The sequence below is a fragment of the Myotis brandtii genome, unplaced genomic scaffold, assembly GCF_000412655.1.
Source record: "Myotis brandtii unplaced genomic scaffold, ASM41265v1 scaffold240, whole genome shotgun sequence".
NCBI lineage: Eukaryota > Metazoa > Chordata > Mammalia > Chiroptera > Vespertilionidae > Myotis > Myotis brandtii.
The window spans coordinates 1,042,391-1,062,855 of NW_005359064.1; the positions used below are offsets into that span (position 1 = coordinate 1,042,391).

Genomic DNA, 20,465 nt, shown 5'->3' on the forward strand with positions numbered 1-20,465 from the left:
GAGGGAAATCAAAATGACCTGTTCGTGATTTTCTAACTGGGCAATTGGAAACTTTAAAGAAAACAAATCATTAGCACTTCCATGGAGCACTTCTTGTAGATTTTAAACTTTCTCATTAGAGGGGGGAAACAGTCAATCATATACTGTGCGAGTCCTGCAATTCTGAGAGTATGTTGCATCAAGGGACCGAAGGTGAAAATGGATTTGGGCTCCACTCCACAAAACAAGCAAACACGTTGCAATCTGAAACTGATGAAGCCCTGATTTGCATGGGACTGTCATCCTCTCCCACGTAGCTGATGACTCAAAGCTAAGCAGATATTAAGCAAGGTAAAGTGTCCACTGTGTCAGGAGGAAGACAGCTGAAAAGTCCCCGTGGATCTCGGCTGTCTGGTGAATCTATCCCAGTCTATCCTGGCAGAAAGGAAGTTGACAGTGGCCACCGAATTCTCTCTACCTAGGAGGTGTTTGGGGTTCAGAGAAGGCAGTGGGAATATGAACCTAATGCCTCGTAGACAAAGAATGCACAGATATTTATTAAGTACACACTTTGTTCTAGGCACTATTGTATGTCTTGGGTTCTTCTTTCCCATTAAATTGCATGGAAAAATGAAGTGAATATTACTTTTTTATGTTGCATTAATACTTTTTATAATGAAAAATAAACAAAAATATAATGAAAAATAAACAAAAATATAATGATATCAAGTTGGGAAGTATTTGTGCTGTGATCACTAATCACATCCAGGATTTCACCCCCAAATGAATTGTCTCAGAAGCAGTTTCCTTGGCTAATCTTGAACATATAAGGGGTGGAGGTTTCTTTTGGGGAAAAGACATTTATCTTGTTCCAAAAGTGAGTTTTAAAGAGATTGGTTGGGGGCCCATCTCATGATGGATGAAGTTTGGGACTTGGGGATGCTGGAGCTGAAATCTAGCAAAGCTAGAAGGGAAAGTTCTCAAAAAATGAAAATTAAGAAAAAAAAGCAGTATATGGGGGGAAATGCCCTTCAGTGGTCTTTGGAATAAATAAAGATGTATTATAGGCATCCACACCATGTGGGACCACCACTGACCCAGTTGTCATACTTAGGGGAGTTCTCTAAGGGTCTGGAGAGTGACCCAGCTCAACCCTTTGTCTTCTAATGGAGACTTTGGGACTGGCTATGGTGTCAGCAATAAGAAATGTGGGCTCCTAACCACCTTGTAATGTTACTTTGGGGTCACAGAGCATATGTAGCAGATAACAGTATTGGTTTTTATTCGTAACTCTCTGATAGCTTAATACCTTAATGCTTAAACATCATTAAAGAATAGCATGATTTTCAGAGTACTAAAGCTTCAACAGTTGTGGGTTATTAAACTAAGACATATTGATACACTTATAGCAAGCAAGTCTTATCTGAAAATCTATAATTGTTAGCCTCTTCCAATCTTTCAAAGCACATAAAATTCTGAATTTCTCTGCTCATAAGTATGTGTGAACAATGACTGATGGTGAATGTGTTAAGGTTAGTGGGTACTTAATGTTATGATAAATAAAACCAAACTCAGGGACTAACGCAGAAATGGTAAATAGTCACTAAATGAGAGACAGGAGAAAATTAAATTTAACCTCAGATTTACATCCAGCCTTGATTCTGGAAGTAATTGTTGTTTTCAAAACAGACTTCAGCTTTAAGACACAGTCTTACAACATGGGCTCATGGTTAGAAAAAAAAAATTGATGGATATACATCAACTAAAATATTCTCAAAACAAGAGTAAATTTTTAAAAAGCAAAACCTTAAAGTCCTTTTCTTCTGCCTTCCCTTCACTTCAGTGGCAGGCAACTCTCCCACTCAACTTACTGATCCAACAAAGAATTCTAGCAAAATGTGATTTCCATGGTATATATGTGCTTACATACCTGTTTTCCACAAGCCGGCTGCAACAACCTGAACACAGGAGGCACTGTCTGAATACCTGTGTCCCCAGCACTGAAGGTCATACCTGAAGGAAGCATTGCATTCACTAGATGGTCACTGCATGGATGAATGGGTTAAATGTTTACCTGAATTAAAAAAGAGAACTCTAACAAAATGAATTGCAAATGAAAATTAGTTCTCTGGCCTATGTAGTTGGAGAGGAGTCCTCATTCATTCTTCCAGTGACATTCTCTAAGCATCCACAGTGTGTAACACTGCTCAAGGGCCCGGGACAAAGGAACCAGAATACAGAAGAGAGAACAAGGGTCTTGCATTTTAGTAGCTGATCTCTTGAGCACACAGGTCCCTGTTCTGTGCCTTTCTCTGTGAACGCACACCTCACCCTTAGGAGCTAAGTGACACACAAACTGTTCACTGAGTCTACTTTTTAGAAAGGACTTTCAAGGACTCAAAGAGATCCATCCATTCATTTGCTGGAAATGCACCTGTCTATTAATATTGTCCCCAAACATCACCTCTCCTTCCACCCGACGAATATCTTCCTGCCTGTGGAAAGGTTTTCAATGTATGTAGAAAATCTAAGAATGACCTTCTTCCCAGCAACTCAGAGTTTCTATCCCCAGGCTCACTGACTGCTGAGGGGTACCTGATTCTCTCCGGGTTGCTCATCATGTATTTTCCTTTGTTCTTTCCCTGCATTGTGCTGACTGGGAATGGCAGAGGGGCGTTCATGAAATCCGAGAGATCAGACAGTTTCACTTCACTGGCTGGCCCGATCACGGGGTCCCTTACCATGCCACAGGGCTGCTGGGATTCGTCCGGCAGGTCAAATCGAAGAGCCCGCCCAACTCAGGCCCATTGGTGGTACACTGCAGGTGAGTAGCATGCCCAGAGCCTCTGGAAGGACGCACAGAGGGCAATGGGTGTGGGTCTCCTTTGGGTGGTGAAAATGCTCTGGAACCCAATGGAGGTGATGGTTGCACACCATTGTGAAGGTGTGAAATGCCACTGACTTGTACACTTTAAATGGCTCATTTTATGTGATATGAAGTTCACCATAGTAGGATATTTTCTTCAAAGAAGCAGCTGCACAGGGGTCCTTTCCTTCCTCTAATAGACATCTCTCTCCATTCAGTGCTGGTGCCGGGAGGACCGGCTGTTTCATCGTTATTGACATCATGCTGGACATGGCGGAAAGGGAAGGGGTGGTGGACATCTATAACTGTGTCAGGGAGCTGCGGTCACGGAGAGTGAACATGGTGCAGACGGAGGTACTGTGCTCCCATCAGTCCCTATCAGTTCTTGGACCCTCCTGTGCATCCCTATCCCCCAGAGCCAAGGAGAAAAGAAACGCTGGCAATTCTCTCTCCAAAACTCTCTAAAAGAAAAAGTGACTCAGCTGGCAGCCTTTCTTTCCTTCCTCCCTTCTTCCTTTTCTTTTTCCTTTCATAACCAAACAAAAAAGCCCCCGAGTCTCGCAGGTAACAGACTCTGTAGCAATGAGCCTAAATCTGCGCATGTTTCTGTGTCAAGGAGCCCAGTGGAGTTTCTGCATTAAGGCTTCAGGTTTCCAATTCCATTTCTCTTTATTATGCCTTTAAACGAGCTGGTAACCAGGGCAAGGCCACGCCTGAGAACAGCCAGGCAGTTGCCAAGTGGCTCAAGGGTAGTGTCTGTACATTTTGTTCCTTTCCTGGTCCCTAAAAATTCTTCCCAGTGGCCTGGTATCGAGGGAATTTGCCCATTTTATAGAAGCACTGTGTACCAACTAGTACTTCTATCAACTAGAATTCAAAGTGTATCAGGGATTTAAGCTTCTGAGGAAAAATATTAGATCCTACTCCTCGGAAATGCATTATTTTTACTAATATGTGGTTGTTTTAAGTAAGCATTACACTCGCCACCTGGAAAATGATCCGTGAAGTAGAAGAAGAACTAAGAACAATCCATTACATTTTGATCATGCATAAAGTTTACACAAGGCACTGGAAAACCTAATTTATTTCTTTATTTTAGCTAACAAAAAATATAGCAGAAACTTTCAATGCTATGTTCCTGGTCTTTTTCTCTTTAGAGTAGGAATTCTTTGTTTTAAAGATAATAATGATAATGTATTTTTTTAAATAAATTTTTATTGATTTCAGAGAGGAAGGGAGAGGGAGAGAGAGATAGAAACATCAATGATGAGAGAGAATCATGGATCGGCTGCCTCCTGCATGCACCCTACTGGGGATCAAGCCTGCAACCCAGGCATGTGCCCTTGACCGGAATCGAACCTGGAACCCTTCAGTCTGCAGACCGACACTCTATCCACTGAGCCAAACCAGCTAGGGCAATAATGTATTTTTAATGTACTTTACAGTTGATCAAAAGTGGTCTCATCCACTTTCCACTTGCTCCTCTTTTTTGAGGTGATGTTGAATAGCAGTGGTTGTTTTGAGAATTAAGAGTCCTGGTTTTTTATAGAAATTAAAGTAAAAAGTAATGAGACTCATTTGCATCTCATGTGATTTAAAGTTGATAATAAATATGGTTAAACTTTAGTAAGTAATTGTAGAGAAAGTCAGTGCCAGTTCAGAGGACCCATTTTTATTATTTTTAAAATATATTTTTATTGATTTCCAAGAGGGAGGAAGAGGGAGAGAGAGATAGAAACATCAATGAAGAGAGAGAGGATCATTGATTCGCTGTCTCCTGCATGCCCCACACTGGTGATCGAGCCCGCAACCCGGGCATATGCCATGATCAGGAATTGAGCCGTGACCTTCTGGTTCATAGGTTGACATGAGCCACTGAGCCATGCCAGCCAGGCTAAAGACCCATTTTTAAACTGTGGACTTGTAACCTATAAACAAGAGCCCTCCTCTGGACACAGACGACTTTTGTAACTATCACATTCATTAATATTTCAAAGGAAATAGTGCTAAGTGCTCAGAACTGGTTTTCCACTGTGATGTCAAGTTTCCCTAGACCTTCTCTGCATTATTAATTTGGTTGGCAAATTCTTTTTTTATCATGGATAGATAAGATTCTGCTCATTTCCTCATCTGAAATACTGAGTTTCAAACCTGTAGGATCAGAATTACTGAAGTAGTTTAGCCATAGTTACTCTAGCATCACAGTGCTTGCTCTAGTATTTATCAGTGTCTGATTGGTTGTAATCAGTCCATATAAGGCTTTAATCAGTCCATATAAAGGGTTGAGCCCGTTTGTCTCTTCCTCCCATTAAACTGTCATGCGTGGCCTTTCAGTACCCATGCCAGCTGTGCCACGTGGGGAATACCCCTCTCCCAGCAGTCAGGTCCTCACACTGGATCTCTCGCCTCAGAACACTGGTCCATTTCCTTGACCATGTGGGGCTGCCTTCCCTCTTTCTCTATCTCAATCTCTCAGGTACCTTGGTGTCTCTTACTAACCAGTCCCCTCTGCTTCACCAGGAGCAATATGTGTTTATCCATGATGCCATCCTAGAAGCCTGTCTTTGTGGAGACACCTCCATCCCTGCTTCCCAAGTTCGGTCTCTGTATTATGACATGAACAAACTGGATCCACAGACAAATTCAAGCCAGATAAAAGAGGAATTCCGGGTAAGTCACACTAAAGGGAGAGGCGAGTGGCTTTGACTTTGCTCCTCAAGAAATATATCTAAGTCAGATCTTGAACCATTGAGGCAACACAGGGTTCCTCAACCTCAGCAATATTAATATTTGGGGCTGGATAATTCTTTGCTGTGGGGCTGTCATGTAGGATCCCTGGACTCTACCAGCTGGATGCCAGAAGCCCTCCACTACATCAGTTGTGACAACCAGAAATGTGTGCGGACATTGCCTGTGTCCCATGGGGGCAAAGTTACTTTTTGAGAACCACTGGTCTAGCAGTGCCATTTCCCCACTTCAAAAGCAGACACTAGGTAGTCCCATAATGCCCTGGGGTGCAGCCCAAACAAGCAAGGTACTGCATTCAGAGTACTTGCCAGGCAAGAGTTCATCCTCACGTTCCGTCTAAATATACCTGGCTCTAGACCAATTCTACCCGACCTCCTACTCCCTTATGTCTGATGGGCACTATCTATGGACAAAATCCAAGGAGAGAAAAGAGAAATAAAAATGTAGCTGTGTGAGTGGGGCGATGGCGGAGGTGGAGGAGGGGATGATCTTGTACTCAGCCGTAGGAAACTTGGCTGTGCCGCAGTCTGAATTAAGACAGTGTACTATCCAGCGTCTTCTCCACCGTCTGCATTCTATCACATAGACCCTGAACATGGTCACGCCGACACTGCGTGTGGAAGACTGTAGCATCGCGCTTCTGCCCCGGAACCATGAGAAAAACCGGTGCATGGACATCCTGCCTCCGGATCGCTGCCTGCCTTTCCTCATCACCATCGACGGGGAGAGCAGCAACTACATCAATGCCGCTCTCATGGACGTAAGCCCACCTACCTTCCCTCGGGAGGAAACGGGAGATTTTTCTCCAGGGGTAGCAACTGGGAAATGATGAAGTGCAGCCTGGGTCTCCTTAGACGCATCTGCCCTTGCTCTTTGGGGTGTTGTTTTTTTAAAGACAGAAACTATTTTTTCTGCAAAGTGCATTTCAGACTCCATATATGTTTTCCTGTCAATGCAAACATTCTTGGTCTCTCAGAAACCACTAGTCCTAACATATTGGTAAATGAATCATGTCCATTTACTCTCTGAGCACTTACATTTTTAACCTGCTGGCCAGAGAGCAAGAGACAGCTCTTAGGTCACTACGGCAATGAAGTGGGATAATATGGTTTGCAACATTATTTTAGTGCCCTTTCTTCCTAATTCACGCAGTAATTAACATGAGGGGGAAATTGCCTGTCAGTACAGATAGTACACAGCTCATTACTTCCTGTCAGTCTGTTTACTTCTAACTGAATGAGCATTTGCTATTCAATTGGTGGGAAATGTGAATGGATATTTTTAGTGCTAATATGGACATTTTAATTCTATGGGTGTGATATTGGTAAAAACTTGTTTGAGGCTCTCCAGAGCAGTAAAAAGCATATGTATCCTTTTATGGCAAAAATAAGTAGCACCATCCTATCTAATAAAAGGGTGATATGCAAATTAACCATCACTCCATCACAAAGATAGCAGTGCCCATAGCCACAAGATGGCAGCGCCCAGTCCTCTCAGCCCGGCGGGCAGCGTGAGCGGGCAGCGTGCACGGCCTGGCGGAATGCTTGCTTCGTCGCCGCAGCCACAAGGCAAGTGTTCCACGCCCAGCCATGGATGGGCCTCTGGCCAGGCCAGGGCGCAGAACACTTGCGTAAGAAGAGAAGGAACCGGCAAGCTGAGCAGAGTCAAGTGGCCCCTGACTCCCCGGCAAGGTCAAGTCCGGGCGGCCAGAGGGTGGAGGGGGTAGAGGATAGTGTGACAGGAGGGGCTGGTGGTGGAGGCATAGGGGTGAAAGCTGGCTGAGAAAGAGGAAGGGAGCCCTTTATTGGAGTTCCTGAAAACAGGGAGGGAAGACGTTTATATTTCTTAGCTGCAGATGGGCCTCTGGTCAGGCCGGAGTGTGGATGGGCCTCTGGGCCGCGGAGAGCCTCTGGGCAGCGGGTGCAGAGCGGTCAGGCCCTGCAGAGAGCTACTGGCACACGGATTTGTGCGCAGGGCTACTAGTCACACATATAAATAACAAGGAAAGATTTTTAGGAAAAACAGAACTATTTTAATTATGCGTGTTTTTAAATATGTTTTTATTGATTTTAGAGAGAAAGGGTGGGGGGAAAGAGAAAGAGAAACATCTATGTGAGAGAGAGAAAAACATCAATCTGCTGCCTCTGGGGTTGAGCCCACAACCCCAAAATCCGGACATGTGCCCTGACGGAATTGAACCTGTGACCTTTTGGTGCATGGGACAATGCTCAACCAACTGAGCACACTTCCCAAGGCTTAATTATACGTATTTTTAAAATAAAATAAAATTTTCTTTATTAAAAAAATTATTAAAATTTTACTTGATAATATTCATAGGAGAATTGGCTAAAACAAAAGGATACTAAAATTTGAAAGAAAAGAAGAAATAGACAAATATGGTTACATACTAGCCAGAAGGAAGTGAAAGTAGCTGCATTTTTAGCAGGCCAAATAGGCTTTAAGGTTAAAAAAAAAAAAGACTTTAAAGGCAACTTTTAAAAAGATAAAATGACTATTATTTTATGGAGTCATTTTGTAAGAAATAATGTTTGATGCACTCAGAAGAAATAACAATGCTACACTAAAATTATGGCTTCAAAATATATAAAATAGAAATTGAAATACAAAGTGAAACGGAAAAACTCATCATCATATAAGGAGACAGTACCATGCTTCTTTCAGAGCCTGGTCAAGGAAACAGTCAAAAAAATCAGTTAAGTGCGGAGTAAGCTAGACCTAACGACAGAAGTAGAGCATTGGATTGAACAATGAATACACTTAAGGTCAGCCTGGGAGCAAAACATTTATGTGCTATTAATTACAAAAAGGGGTTACATTTTTTAAATTCTTTGAGATCTAACTCCCAAGCCCTAGACAAAAGCTTATTCCTCAGGGGGTACTGGGGGGGCGGGGAGGGGTATGTATAAGGCCAATATTGCTTTTCTACTAGAGACAGCAAAAATTTTATAAAATGCTCTTATGTTCTTAGTGTCAAAGTGAGAATATTTTATCATTACTATTCTGCAGATAAGTTTATATTTAGTCTGTTTTGGCATTGACAACGGTGATAGAATTTAACAGTTGTTAAATATGTTCAGTGTTTTATGTCACAAATTTGTATGCATATAAAATAACCTTAGCTTCTTCCCTTCATATTTTCTGATATATTTGGATCTTTCTTGTGTGTTTGCAGAGCTATAAACAGCCTTCCGCTTTTATAGTCACCCAGCATCCTTTGCCAAACACAGTGAAAGACTTCTGGAGACTGGTCCTGGATTATCACTGCACGTCTGTAGTTATGCTGAATGATGTGGATCCGGCCCAGGTGAGACTCAGGAGCTCGTGCCCAGGGTTAAATCTGTGTTTGCTTTGTTTGCACATTGAAAAGTGTGGCCTCCAGTGCCAGGTCACAAGAGCCAGGCGAGGATTGAGAACAGGAGATGCTGAAACACAAACGTTAAAAATCAGATGGAATTAGGGATTGGGGCAGAAAGTCGTCTGAAACCCAAAAGACAGGCTGGAATTACAGATGGTGGAAGTGAGAGGGCAAGACAGAGTCAGAAAGGATGGAAATATGGACTGAAGGGAAATCAAGGTAATGGGCAGAGTCAGAGCTGAACAGGAACAGGAACGTCACAACGCCAAAACCAGAGCAAGCAAGCCAGAAAGCCGTGATGGATGTCAGCATCTAACCCAGCGCTTGATCCCATCAGGGATAGTACCATGATGGGGTGGCAGTGGAGACCGGCAGGCAATTTTAAGGGACAGCAATTAGTTGTGTCAACTCTTTGATAAAGATATTAAAAAGAAATAAAACTGGGACTTGAAGATAAGAGAAGCTCAGAATGATAAATGGGACATTATCATAGCTCCTCTTCTTAAACATAAAAAAAAGATAGAATGGACAGTAATGACTCGATATTAATAATGGGGTTTAAAAACATTTTCTTAAAGAGACTTGTCAGGCGAGCATTAGCACAGTGGCCGTTTAGGAGCTGAATTTATTGCTTTAGGATACAGCCATACTAATCACAGGCTTAACTGTCATGACAGTTATGCTAAGTTTGAACTTAGCATGTTTTAAGAATAAACTTGTTCTGGAACTGAATTCATTTTCTATCTAATAGAGACAAATTCTTTAAAATAAAATAAATAATAAAATAAAATAAAATGGCCTATTTCAGCATCCAAAGTGGATAAGATTGATAAGATTTTCCCTTCCTGAAATCTACTTTATTGCCATCAATCTGCCGTAAATGATAAGGAATTCACTTTAATGCTGTAATGTTTTTAATTATGTTAGAGATACTACATTATATTGTTAGGGCTGTAGCCTGAAAGTTCATGAAGTAATAATGACAATCCTTGTCCTCATCTAGTCCTTTTTGCTTAAGAAGCTTAAATGTTTTAGGTCTTCCCCATTGATCCTCTCCGGAGAATAGATTGCAGCCATTTAAAAACACAACCACAGCTAAGAGAGCTTCAAAGACACAACTCAAAATAGAACTACGGATCCTGGTTTTCTAACCTGCAGTGTCCAGGTTAAATTTCCCTAATTCAAGAGTCCTCAGTCATAGACAGTTATAGAATAAAAGACTTGATCCCCCTTCAGAATCACTCTTTTCCCCCTAATGTGGATCCTGAAATGTAGTGATGTGCTGTTTTGTTCATATTAGTGAGCCAGGCATTAGTGATTTCTGTGTGTTCTCTTTGAACAGCAGTATTTGAATTCTGAAGCTGCATTCTAAACCCAAACTGTCTGGACTGAAACCAAGCCTTGCCTGGCCAGTGGGAGGAGAGACAAAGAGACAGTAATTCCATTCAGCAGACAGAGCTGATTTTCAGAGTGAGAGAAAAGGGGCTCCTGGGAGTCAGTCTTTCAGAGAACACTAAACTGAGCATTTGAACTTAAAGGCTTTGCAATTGTACGAGACTAGCACTCAACTATTTTAAGTATTTATAGGTCCAGTTCATGGATGTGTTATACACCATTTAAGCCATTTTATACATGGTTTACTTGGGCAAAGTGCAGAATGCAGTGTGCCAAGAGCCAAATGTCAGCCTGGGCCATTCATATTTCTTTGGTGTAAATGACAAGCTTTTGATCAGGGTTTGAACTGAGAGAACAAGCAAAAAGCAAAGCTAGCTCAGTCAGGAGTAAAATGGGCAGAACAGTTCAACTGTGCATGTTCGGATTTTATTACCATCTCGGCTTCCCATCACAATGCCTATTAATTTTAACAGTGGGTACATTTGGATATCAAAAAGAAAATAAATATTAGCATGCTATAGTTTGATAAGGCAGTTTTATAACGCCAGGAAGTGCTGGTGAAGAAGGGAAATTTTCATGAAAGCATTATTTAAAAATAAATAAATGGCTGGTCAAGATAGAGGTATAGGGAACCGTGCTACTCACATCCTCCTACAACCACATCAAAAATACAACTAAATTACATAACAACCATTATTCAGAACCACCTGAAATCTAGCTCAATGGAAGTCCTACAACTAACGATTTAAAAAAGAATCCACATCAAGACTGGTATGAGGGACAGAAATGTAGCACATAAAAAGTAGGAGGAATATCTTGGCTGTGGAGATTCCCCCTGAAGAATAAAAGGTTCCAGCCCCAAACCAGGCCCCCTAGCCCAGGGTTCCAATGCCAGGAAGAGAAGTCCCCATAACTTCGGGCTGTAAAAACCAGCGGAAATTGTGGGTGAGTGTGATGGAAGCTGCTGGAGTCCCAGGCAGACTTACTCAGACTCTCTCCCTCTGAACTCCAATGCTTGGTCAGCACCTTGAAAAGTACCAGAGACATAAGGGTAGAAACTAAAATGTTTGGCGTCAAGATGAGAGCTGGAGGGGCAGCTTTCTCTAGACAGAAGTGCTGGCAAAGGCCATTGTTCCCTTTGTGATCCCTTCCCCCACAGAACCAGCAGGGGGTGCCATATCTGAGCCTCCATTAACCTGGCTATGACTGTTCACCCTGCCTTGGTGATTCCCTTCCAGGGGTGGGCAAACTTTTTGACTCAAGGGCCACAATGGGTTCTTAAACTGGACCAGAGGGCCGGAACAAAAGCATGGATGGAGTGTTTGTGTGAACTAATATAAATTCAAAGTAAACATCATTACATAAAAGGGTACGGTCTTCTTTTTTTTTAGTTTTATTCATTTCAAACGGGCCGGATCCGGCCCACGGGCCGTAGTTTGCCCACGGCTGCCTTAGACCCTGCCCCACCAACTTGGGTTCTATATTTATCTGGATGATCACTTAGTGTTATATAGTGTCTAATCACTGGACTGGACACCTGAAACTAATATAATATAAATTTTAAAAAGAAATAAATATAATTTCTAAGATACTATTAAGAAAGTACCCTTAGTTACCCTACTTTCATTCTTAATCATAAAGTCCAAATCTCTAACTTCTTTATAATAGAGGAAGATTGCTCTTTAGGTTGACCCACCATTAACTGAAAATTATCTTGCATATAAATCAACCTTTGCAACCTGTGACCAATAAGATTTTTAGATCCTTTGGAAAATAAAAGTCATCAAAAAGGAAATTCAGCTAGTAGAGTCTCTTGTTGTGGTCCTTCGTTCTGCTTAAAATGAGCTGATATGTTTTTCATCTGCTCTTGGCCCAATAGAAACTGGTTATAAAGTAATGAAGTGGTTCTTTTTTGTCTCACCACAGCTATTTGTCCCTCTGGTAAATCAGAAAGATAAAAGTTACACTATACTACCCAAAGTGTCACTGGAATATCATGCCCCAATAGAAGTTTAATTTCCAACTTTAAATGCCTATTGGGGTCTTGTGAGAAGGAAAGACCTTGGGTGTTCTCTCACCTATCTCCAAATTTAGTATTTCTACTAAACTGTGGCTAATAGAACGATGGCTAACAGAATCAAAGTGCCAGTTTCATTAGCCACCATGCCCAGCTGCACTTCTTCCACACAGAGCTGTGCATCACATCCCATTCATACAAAAGTTCCAGTAACCTAGTGTCACCAAAGCTAGAGTGTGAGACTCTAGGAAATTGTGGTTTTTATTAAAGTCACCTCCAGGTAAAGCATTTACTCTTATTACACCAGGTTTCCTAGAACAGAGCGGGAGGGTTTGGACCAGAGCATAAAAATGCAACCTAACACTGTTATCAGTATCTTGTCACAAAATAGCCCTATTCCCAAAGTGATTACAAATTGCAAAGCAAGCCCAGGGGAAGATGGAGATTTGGGTGTTTGCAGGTATGTGTGTCATCTTAAGTACCGTAGCTCTTCTAATGGCAGCTAGTGGCATCTTCCCAGGGCCTTGTAAGAGTTCCTGTCAGCAGCAAGAGGAATCTTACGATGGGGTGTGTAAAATAGCATCCACATGTCCTCAGAAAACAGAATCGCTCATAGTTTAATGATGCTTTCTCAGAAAATGCAGGGGAAAGTACTAGATGAAGGACAGGTGGAGCTGAGGAATCAGCCAACAACAAAGTCCGCAAGTCTACTTTCTTGAAGGAAAAGAGAGAACGGAAAGAAAACTTAGTGAATCACAGAAGTATTAAGACCCACTGAATGTCAATACTGACCGTATCCAAACTGCTCAGAGTAAACTTATTCTTATAAATAACCTCGTGTTTCTTTGTTTTGAATTCAGTTGTGTCCACAGTACTGGCCAGAGAACGGAGTTCACAGACATGGCCCGATCCAAGTGGAATTTGTTTCTGCTGATTTAGAAGAAGACATCATCAGCAGGATATTCCGTATTTATAATGCATCCAGAGTAAGAATCGCAGCCACTATCACTTACGTTGGGGTTTCATTATTTTCTCTTTCACTGCATATTTAGTGTGCCACTCTGTGACAGTCACTGTTCTAGGAGTGTGGACTATATCAGGAAACAAAACAAAGTTCCCTGACCTTATGAAACTTTCATTCTAACGGGAGGTGATAATGGATATAACAGATATAATGAGATATGTTAGAAATTGGTAAATGCTATAGAAAAAAAAAGCTGGAATGTAGAAAGTGCTAGGGCATTAACAGGAGGGAGAGCAAGGCTCTGTCTTAAGTAGATGTACAGTGTGAGCAAACACCTGATGGAAGTGAGGGAGCAACCATCCAACGTTCTGCAGAGTCACCTTTCCAGGCAGAAGTACTGGTCAGTGCAAAGGCCCTGAGGGAGGGTTTCTGGAACAGTAAAGAGGCTGATGTGGCTGGAGCACAGTAAGCTCTGATCACCTAGAGGGGGGGGGGGGGGGGCGTGGCAGAGATCATGCAGGGCCTTGCAGTCCACTGCAAAGATTTGGGCATTTGCTCTGAAGGAAATCGGGAGCCATTACAGGGTTTGAGTAGAAGACTCGGGTGATATAATTTACCTTTGAAAAGGAGTACTCTGGCTTCTGTGTTGAGAATAGACTTTAAGAGAGGCCCATCGGGGGACTATCATAACAATCTAGGTGAGAAATGACAATGGCAGGACAAGAGTGGTAGCAGTTGGAGGTAGTCAGAAATAGAGAGGTTCTGGTATATTCTGACAGCAGAACCAATAGGATTTGCTGACAGTTTGGCTCCTAGGGAGCTGAGGGTGATTCTCTAGATTTGGGTTCTGAGAACTAGAATGATGGAATTGACATGAACCAAGTTAGGGAAGACGGTGGGTGTAAATAGGACAGTTGGCGGGGGGGGGGTGGGGGGGGTGGGGGGTCATATGTGGAGAGAGAGTCAGGAGTTCAATTTGAAGCATACCAGGTTTGAGATGACCATTAGACACCTAAGTGGAAATATTGAGTTGGCATTTGGATCTATGAGGACAGAGGTCTGATCTGGAGATATGAATTGATGACTATTGGAATATTTAAAGCCATGAAATCATCAAATGAGAGACAAAAGAGAAAGGGATCCAAGGACTGAGCCAGGGGTCCATCAGCAAGTGGTCTGGGAGAAAGGGAGGCCAACACAGAGGGGAGAGAGCAGTCAGGCACAAGGAGCAGCCAGGCGAAGAAAGTGTGTCAACGAGAAAGGCGTGACCACCTGTGTCAAAGACTGCTGGGGGCCACGGAACATGTAGTGCACATGGTGTAGCCATGGCGGATTAAAACTGTTGCCTCTTAACATTTTCTTGAATACTGCAATTCTATTTAACTATGACTAAAGACTAATTAACTATTGATATATCTCAGCAAGATTCACACCAATAAGCAAAATCATATTATATTCACAGGAAACACAGTGCAATCTGTAACACCCTGAGCTCACAAACATCTCCTGATTGTAATTTATCCTTTACTTTTAATTTACCTGTAATTACCTAAAGTAGAGCCATCTTACCATTTACTACACAATGTGCTCAATGTTCGTGTTGTGTGTTATTTTTCACTTGGCTTTTGCAAAATCGGATGGTGGGGGGGGTGGGGGGTCATATGTGGAGAGAGAGTCAGGAGTTCAATTTGAAGCATACCAGGTTTGAGATGACCATTAGACACCTAAGTGGAAATATTGAGTTGGCATTTGGATCTATGAGGACAGAGGTCTGATCTGGAGATATGAATTGATGACTATTGGAATATTTAAAGCCATGAAATCATCAAATGAGAGACAAAAGAGAAAGGGATCCAAGGACTGAGCCAGGGGTCCATCAGCAAGTGGTCTGGGAGAAAGGGAGGCCAACACAGAGGGGAGAGAGCAGTCAGGCACAAGGAGCAGCCAGGCGAAGAAAGTGTGTCAACGAGAAAGGCGTGACCACCTGTGTCAAAGACTGCTGGGGGCCACGGAACATGTAGTGCACATGGTGTAGCCATGGCGGATTAAAACTGTTGCCTCTTAACATTTTCTTGAATACTGCAATTCTATTTAACTATGACTAAAGACTAATTAACTATTGATATATCTCAGCAAGATTCACACCAATAAGCAAAATCATATTATATTCACAGGAAACACAGTGCAATCTGTAACACCCTGAGCTCACAAACATCTCCTGATTGTAATTTATCCTTTACTTTTAATTTACCTGTAATTACCTAAAGTAGAGCCATCTTACCATTTACTACACAATGTGCTCAATGTTCGTGTTGTGTGTTATTTTTCACTTGGCTTTTGCAAAATCGTAAGCCTTCGGCTTCACTTTTATTTGTCTGGTCTGTCATTTCAAACACCTGGTTTTTTATAACACCTCAATATTAAAACTCATAACTCTCAGGCCAGTAGAAGCTTCCTCTGTTATTTATAGGCTAGCCTCTCCTTTAATATTGCCCTGCTTTGATGAGAAGACCAAGTAGGTGGAACCTGCCCACTGGAATTCAATAAAGTAAATAATGCCTGTTTTCTTTTCACTCCCTGGTTATTGCCTGATTCTCCAGCCCCAAGATGGATATCGGATGGTGCAGCAATTCCAGTTCCTGGGCTGGCCGATGTACAGAGACACGCCAGTGTCCAAGCGCTCCTTCCTGAAGCTCATTCGCCAAGTGGACAAGTGGCAGGAGGAATACAATGGCGGGGAAGGCCGCACGGTTGTGCACTGCTTGTAAGTGTGAGATAGAGCTCTGCATCCGGGAATGACCAGCCACCTTCCATTACCTGCCATTTCACTATCTCTTGTTTCACTACAATTGGAGAAGAAATAAGTAGATGTGAGTGAAAGGAGATGATCTACTTGATGAAGGTTTGGTTTGCTTTGCAGAAAACAAATATGCATATTTTGATTCTGCATTTGCACAGACTGTGACTGCTATAAAAACAAGCCCTGAACTTGTGATTGGGAACCCCATCCCCCAAAAACACACACACACTCACACACACACACACATACACGTGGGTTAGCCGAATGGGCTCCTACCAACTCTTGAGAACCAGTTGTTAACATTTGGGGGACTTTTCTGAGCAAGTTGAACTTTCTAAACTGTTGGTTACTTGATAAACCATCCATGTGAAAGAGTCTACATCACAGAAATCAGCAAATACTAGAAATCAGGGCTAGCTTGCCATCATACTAGCATAGTGGGTGATTCTGTTGGAAATCATGTCAGAGACTTCAAAGGAACTGTCGTTTTTTTCTTTGTGGTTTTAAGAGAGTTTTTTGTTGTTTTATTTTGGTTTGGGCCTGGGAATATAAATATTGGGGAGATTTGGTTAGAGCCATTGTCTCCAAAGTATGGTCTCCAGGCCACCAGTTTTAGCAGGTGCTGAAATGGGAGAACCTCTGCCACAGAGCAGTGACTCCCAACCTTAGCTGCTCATGGAGAGTCATTTGGGAAATTTCTATGCCCTGGCCACACCCAAGCCAAATTAAATCAAAATCGCTGGGGGTGGGGCTCACACACTGGTGTGTTTTTAAACTCATAGTTTTAACATTCGGCCAAGATGAAGAGCTGCTGAAAAGAGACTTCCATGCTTTTTGAAGCACTTCCACCTGCATTTTCTCATTGGTGATGACATGTAGCTAATCAGCCAGCTGGAATTGGCTTAATGGAGCAGGCAATTAGAAAGTCGTGGCAATTAGGGAAAATGTTTAGAGAATTTGTGGAAACTTAAAGTGTTAAGCTTATGTCTCCTTTCCGTGGAATGTCATTAGAAGTATACAATGAGATCTCTTCCAAATTGAAGGGAAAATAAAGTTTTACTCTGGGCCCACTAACCCTCATTAAAATGACAAGCTTGTGCCCATATCTCATGCCATGCCACCCCCACTCAGGGCCCTAGGAGACCTTCTGACAGCCTAGAACTCCGCCTTGCCTCTCGAGTCAAAATGTGGCATGTCAGCCTGTAGGAAACCGGAATTCCCTTGGAAAGAATCTTAGGAACCTACCCACACTTAACCCTAATCCTTTGTCCCCTGAAAAGCTGTTTATAAGCCATCACCCTTTACTACTTTCTCCTTCCTTTTCATGGACCCAGTTCATTAAAAACATCTCTACCAAGAAAATGCCAAAAGGAATGATGAACAACTCACATCCCCATTTTTATTTCTTTCAAGTCCAGAAATAACTTCTGATCAGAATAAGATCAGAGGGTCACCAGTGTGAGTTAATACAATCCTGGCAAGGAAAATTGACATTTTAGTTAGAGTTTGTATTATATCTATTAAGTTTTTAAAAAAAAAAAAAAAACAAAACAAAACAAAAAACAACACTAAAAGTAGTTTGCAGCTATCCATTTCTGCATCTAGAGTCTGCCAGCATCTAGAACTAAGAGCATAATGCATGGTACCAAGTCTGATTAGTAGCTTTCTTTCAAGGGCAAGTGCTGTAATTCAAAGGACTAAGTCACAGTGGGGGAAGTTGAGGCACTAGACAAGTCTGCGGGGAAGATGCAGGATCCCTTACATCACTGTACCTCAGAGACAACCACCAACTATAGTCTTCCAGGACACAGCGGTGGCCCTAGAACTAAACAATTATGTCACCTTTCCATGTGACGTCTAAAGCAGAGGGCTGTTATTTAACTGTAGTGGACGGTGGTGGACATCTGTTGTTTCTTCCCCTTCTTCCCCTTCTATGGTGAGAAAAACCTTTATTTTTTTGGGGGGAGCCATTCTCCTCCATTATAAAGTCCTTGTGGTTCCCATGGGGCTGCCTCTTGCTCTCTTAACATTGGGGTGGCCAAGAGACCCAGGCCTGGTGAGAATGTTTATTGTTGTTTAGGTTTTTAAATCTAAATCTAAGACTTTCAGCTGTGAGAAACTAGGTTAAATTGGTACCCTCCAGTATAAGCCAGCAAAGAATGCTTTGAACCACAACAGCTCCCTGCTGTTCTTCTGAGGTAAGGACATTTTTTTAGCATAATATAGCGCCACCTAATGGCTGAGGGCAAGACAGACTTCCAGGGGCTGTGAAATTGAATGGTTCTTTAAGCCACATATACTCACTATAAGCAAATAAGGGATTTTTTTTCTTTATACATATCTCCCAGCTAATAAAACCAGAAGAACTGTAAGATATCACCATTTTGCAATCCTTGATGAAAATGATGGGTGTAGACAATGTCGCCGACAGCTGCTGAAAGCGCTGGGTGAAAAGCTAATGGAGGAAAAGCAGTGTGGTGTCAGTGCAAAGGCAGCAAATAGACTAATGGAGCAGAAGAGAAAACCCATGAGCCACACCTCAGGGTCACCTGATATACAACAGAGATCTCACAGCACACCTACTGCAAGGCAGCGGGAAAGACTGCCTACATACCTGGTGTCTCTCTTCACACTACATACAAAAATCATTTCCAGATGGACTGTAGACCAAAATGTGAAAACAGTGACATTTCCAGGAGTAAATTGTCATGAGCATGAGGTTACCAAAGACGTGTTACACAGGACAAAGAACACTAGCCATGAAGGAAACATTGATGAGTTGGATTTCATTAAAGTTAAGTACTTAAGTTCACCTACGACACCAATCAGAGTACAAAAGCAAGACACAGAGCTGGTAACGAGTTTTGTGATACATCCATCTGCCAAAGGACTCATAGCCAGAATGCCTAAGAACCACTGCAAGTCAATAGGAAAAGGCTAGACAACCCAGTTGTTTGGGCATAACACTTGACAAAAACTTGATTTTTAAAAAAAAAAGTCCAAGTGGCTGATAAGCATGGAACAGGTCTTCAGTGCCATTTTTTTTTTTTCAAGAAAATACACATTAAAATCCGAGTCGGGTGGCAGTGCATACTCAACAGAATGGCTAGAATTTAGAAAACAAACACATAAATGATAATACCAAGTGTCGGTGAAGCTGTGGAGTAACTGGAACTCCCATACGCTGTTCATAGGAGGTAAATATGCTACAGCTGTTTTGGAGCTGTTAACGAAAGCTAAATGCACATACATTCTCTGAGTTCTTCTGCTCCTAGGAATATGACTACAGAAGTGAGTCATGTATGCACCATGAGACATGTTTACAGCAGATGTACTCATAGCACCGGAAACTAGAAACAGACAAACATTCATCAGCTGTCAGAGAAATAAATTATACAGTAGTATATCCATTCAATGTAATTATTTTAAGCAATGTAAAAAAATAAATTACTGATAAAATATGGATGATTCTCTCAGATAATATTAAGTGAAATAAGCAAGACTCAAGAGTATATATACTGTATGATTCCACTTATACAAAATTCAAAAACAGACAAAAGAAAATTTTTAAATATGCTTTTATTGATTTTAGAGAGAGAAAGAGAGAGAGAGAAACATCAATTGGTTGCCTCCCACACACACCCAGGCAGGGGATCAAATCTGCAACATGGGTATGTGCCCTGACCAGGAATCGAACTGGTGATCTTTCAGTGCACAAGACGATGCTCAACCAACAGCCACACAGACCAGGGCCAAAAGAAATTTTTTATGCTAGAAGTGAGAACAGAAGATTATCTTTGGAGTATTGATGGCATTGACAGGAAGGAGTAAGAGGGGGGTCTCAGGGGCTGATCACAGTCTGTATTTTTATCTGAATGGTGTTTACATGGCATATGCATTTGCAAAAATTAACTGATATATATACTTAGCATTCATGAACTTAATTTAAGGTATGTTATACTTTATTTTAAAAACTACTTTGAAACTTAGTGATGGACTGATCAAGCTGACATTTGAACACAATGATTAATCTTAAAATCACAAAACAAGGAACAATTTTCTATCTGTGCCTACTTCCTAATGACAGTACACTTATAAGGTATCCTTATCCAAAAAATTTTAAATTTTTATGAAACTCGGGAGCTAACTCCCAATTTATAGGAAATACAGGACTAGAGAGTAACATGTCAAATTATATTCAGAGACACAATGAATGAGAACAACCCAGAACATGAGCTCTCTACAGAAAAATGACCCTATTTCCTCGAAAAATAAATGAGAGAGAGAGAGAGAGAGAAGAGAGAAGAGAGAGAAGAAAAG

At 41.8% G+C, this 20,465-nt stretch overlaps 1 protein-coding gene across 1 annotated transcript in view; it reads left to right on the forward strand.

Moving 5' to 3' along the window:
- PTPRM (protein tyrosine phosphatase, receptor type, M) overlaps nucleotides 1–20,465 on the forward strand; it is a 465,580-nt gene that overhangs the window by 435,205 nt on the left and 9,910 nt on the right. Inside the window, exons 23-29 of the mRNA XM_014540254.1 lie at nucleotides 2,649–2,803; nucleotides 3,064–3,199; nucleotides 5,366–5,515; nucleotides 6,180–6,353; nucleotides 8,787–8,918; nucleotides 13,242–13,367; nucleotides 15,946–16,109. Coding sequence (XP_014395740.1) covers nucleotides 2,649–2,803; nucleotides 3,064–3,199; nucleotides 5,366–5,515; nucleotides 6,180–6,353; nucleotides 8,787–8,918; nucleotides 13,242–13,367; nucleotides 15,946–16,109 — 1,037 coding nt within the window. The remainder of the gene's footprint in view (nucleotides 1–2,648; nucleotides 2,804–3,063; nucleotides 3,200–5,365; nucleotides 5,516–6,179; nucleotides 6,354–8,786; nucleotides 8,919–13,241; nucleotides 13,368–15,945; nucleotides 16,110–20,465) is intronic.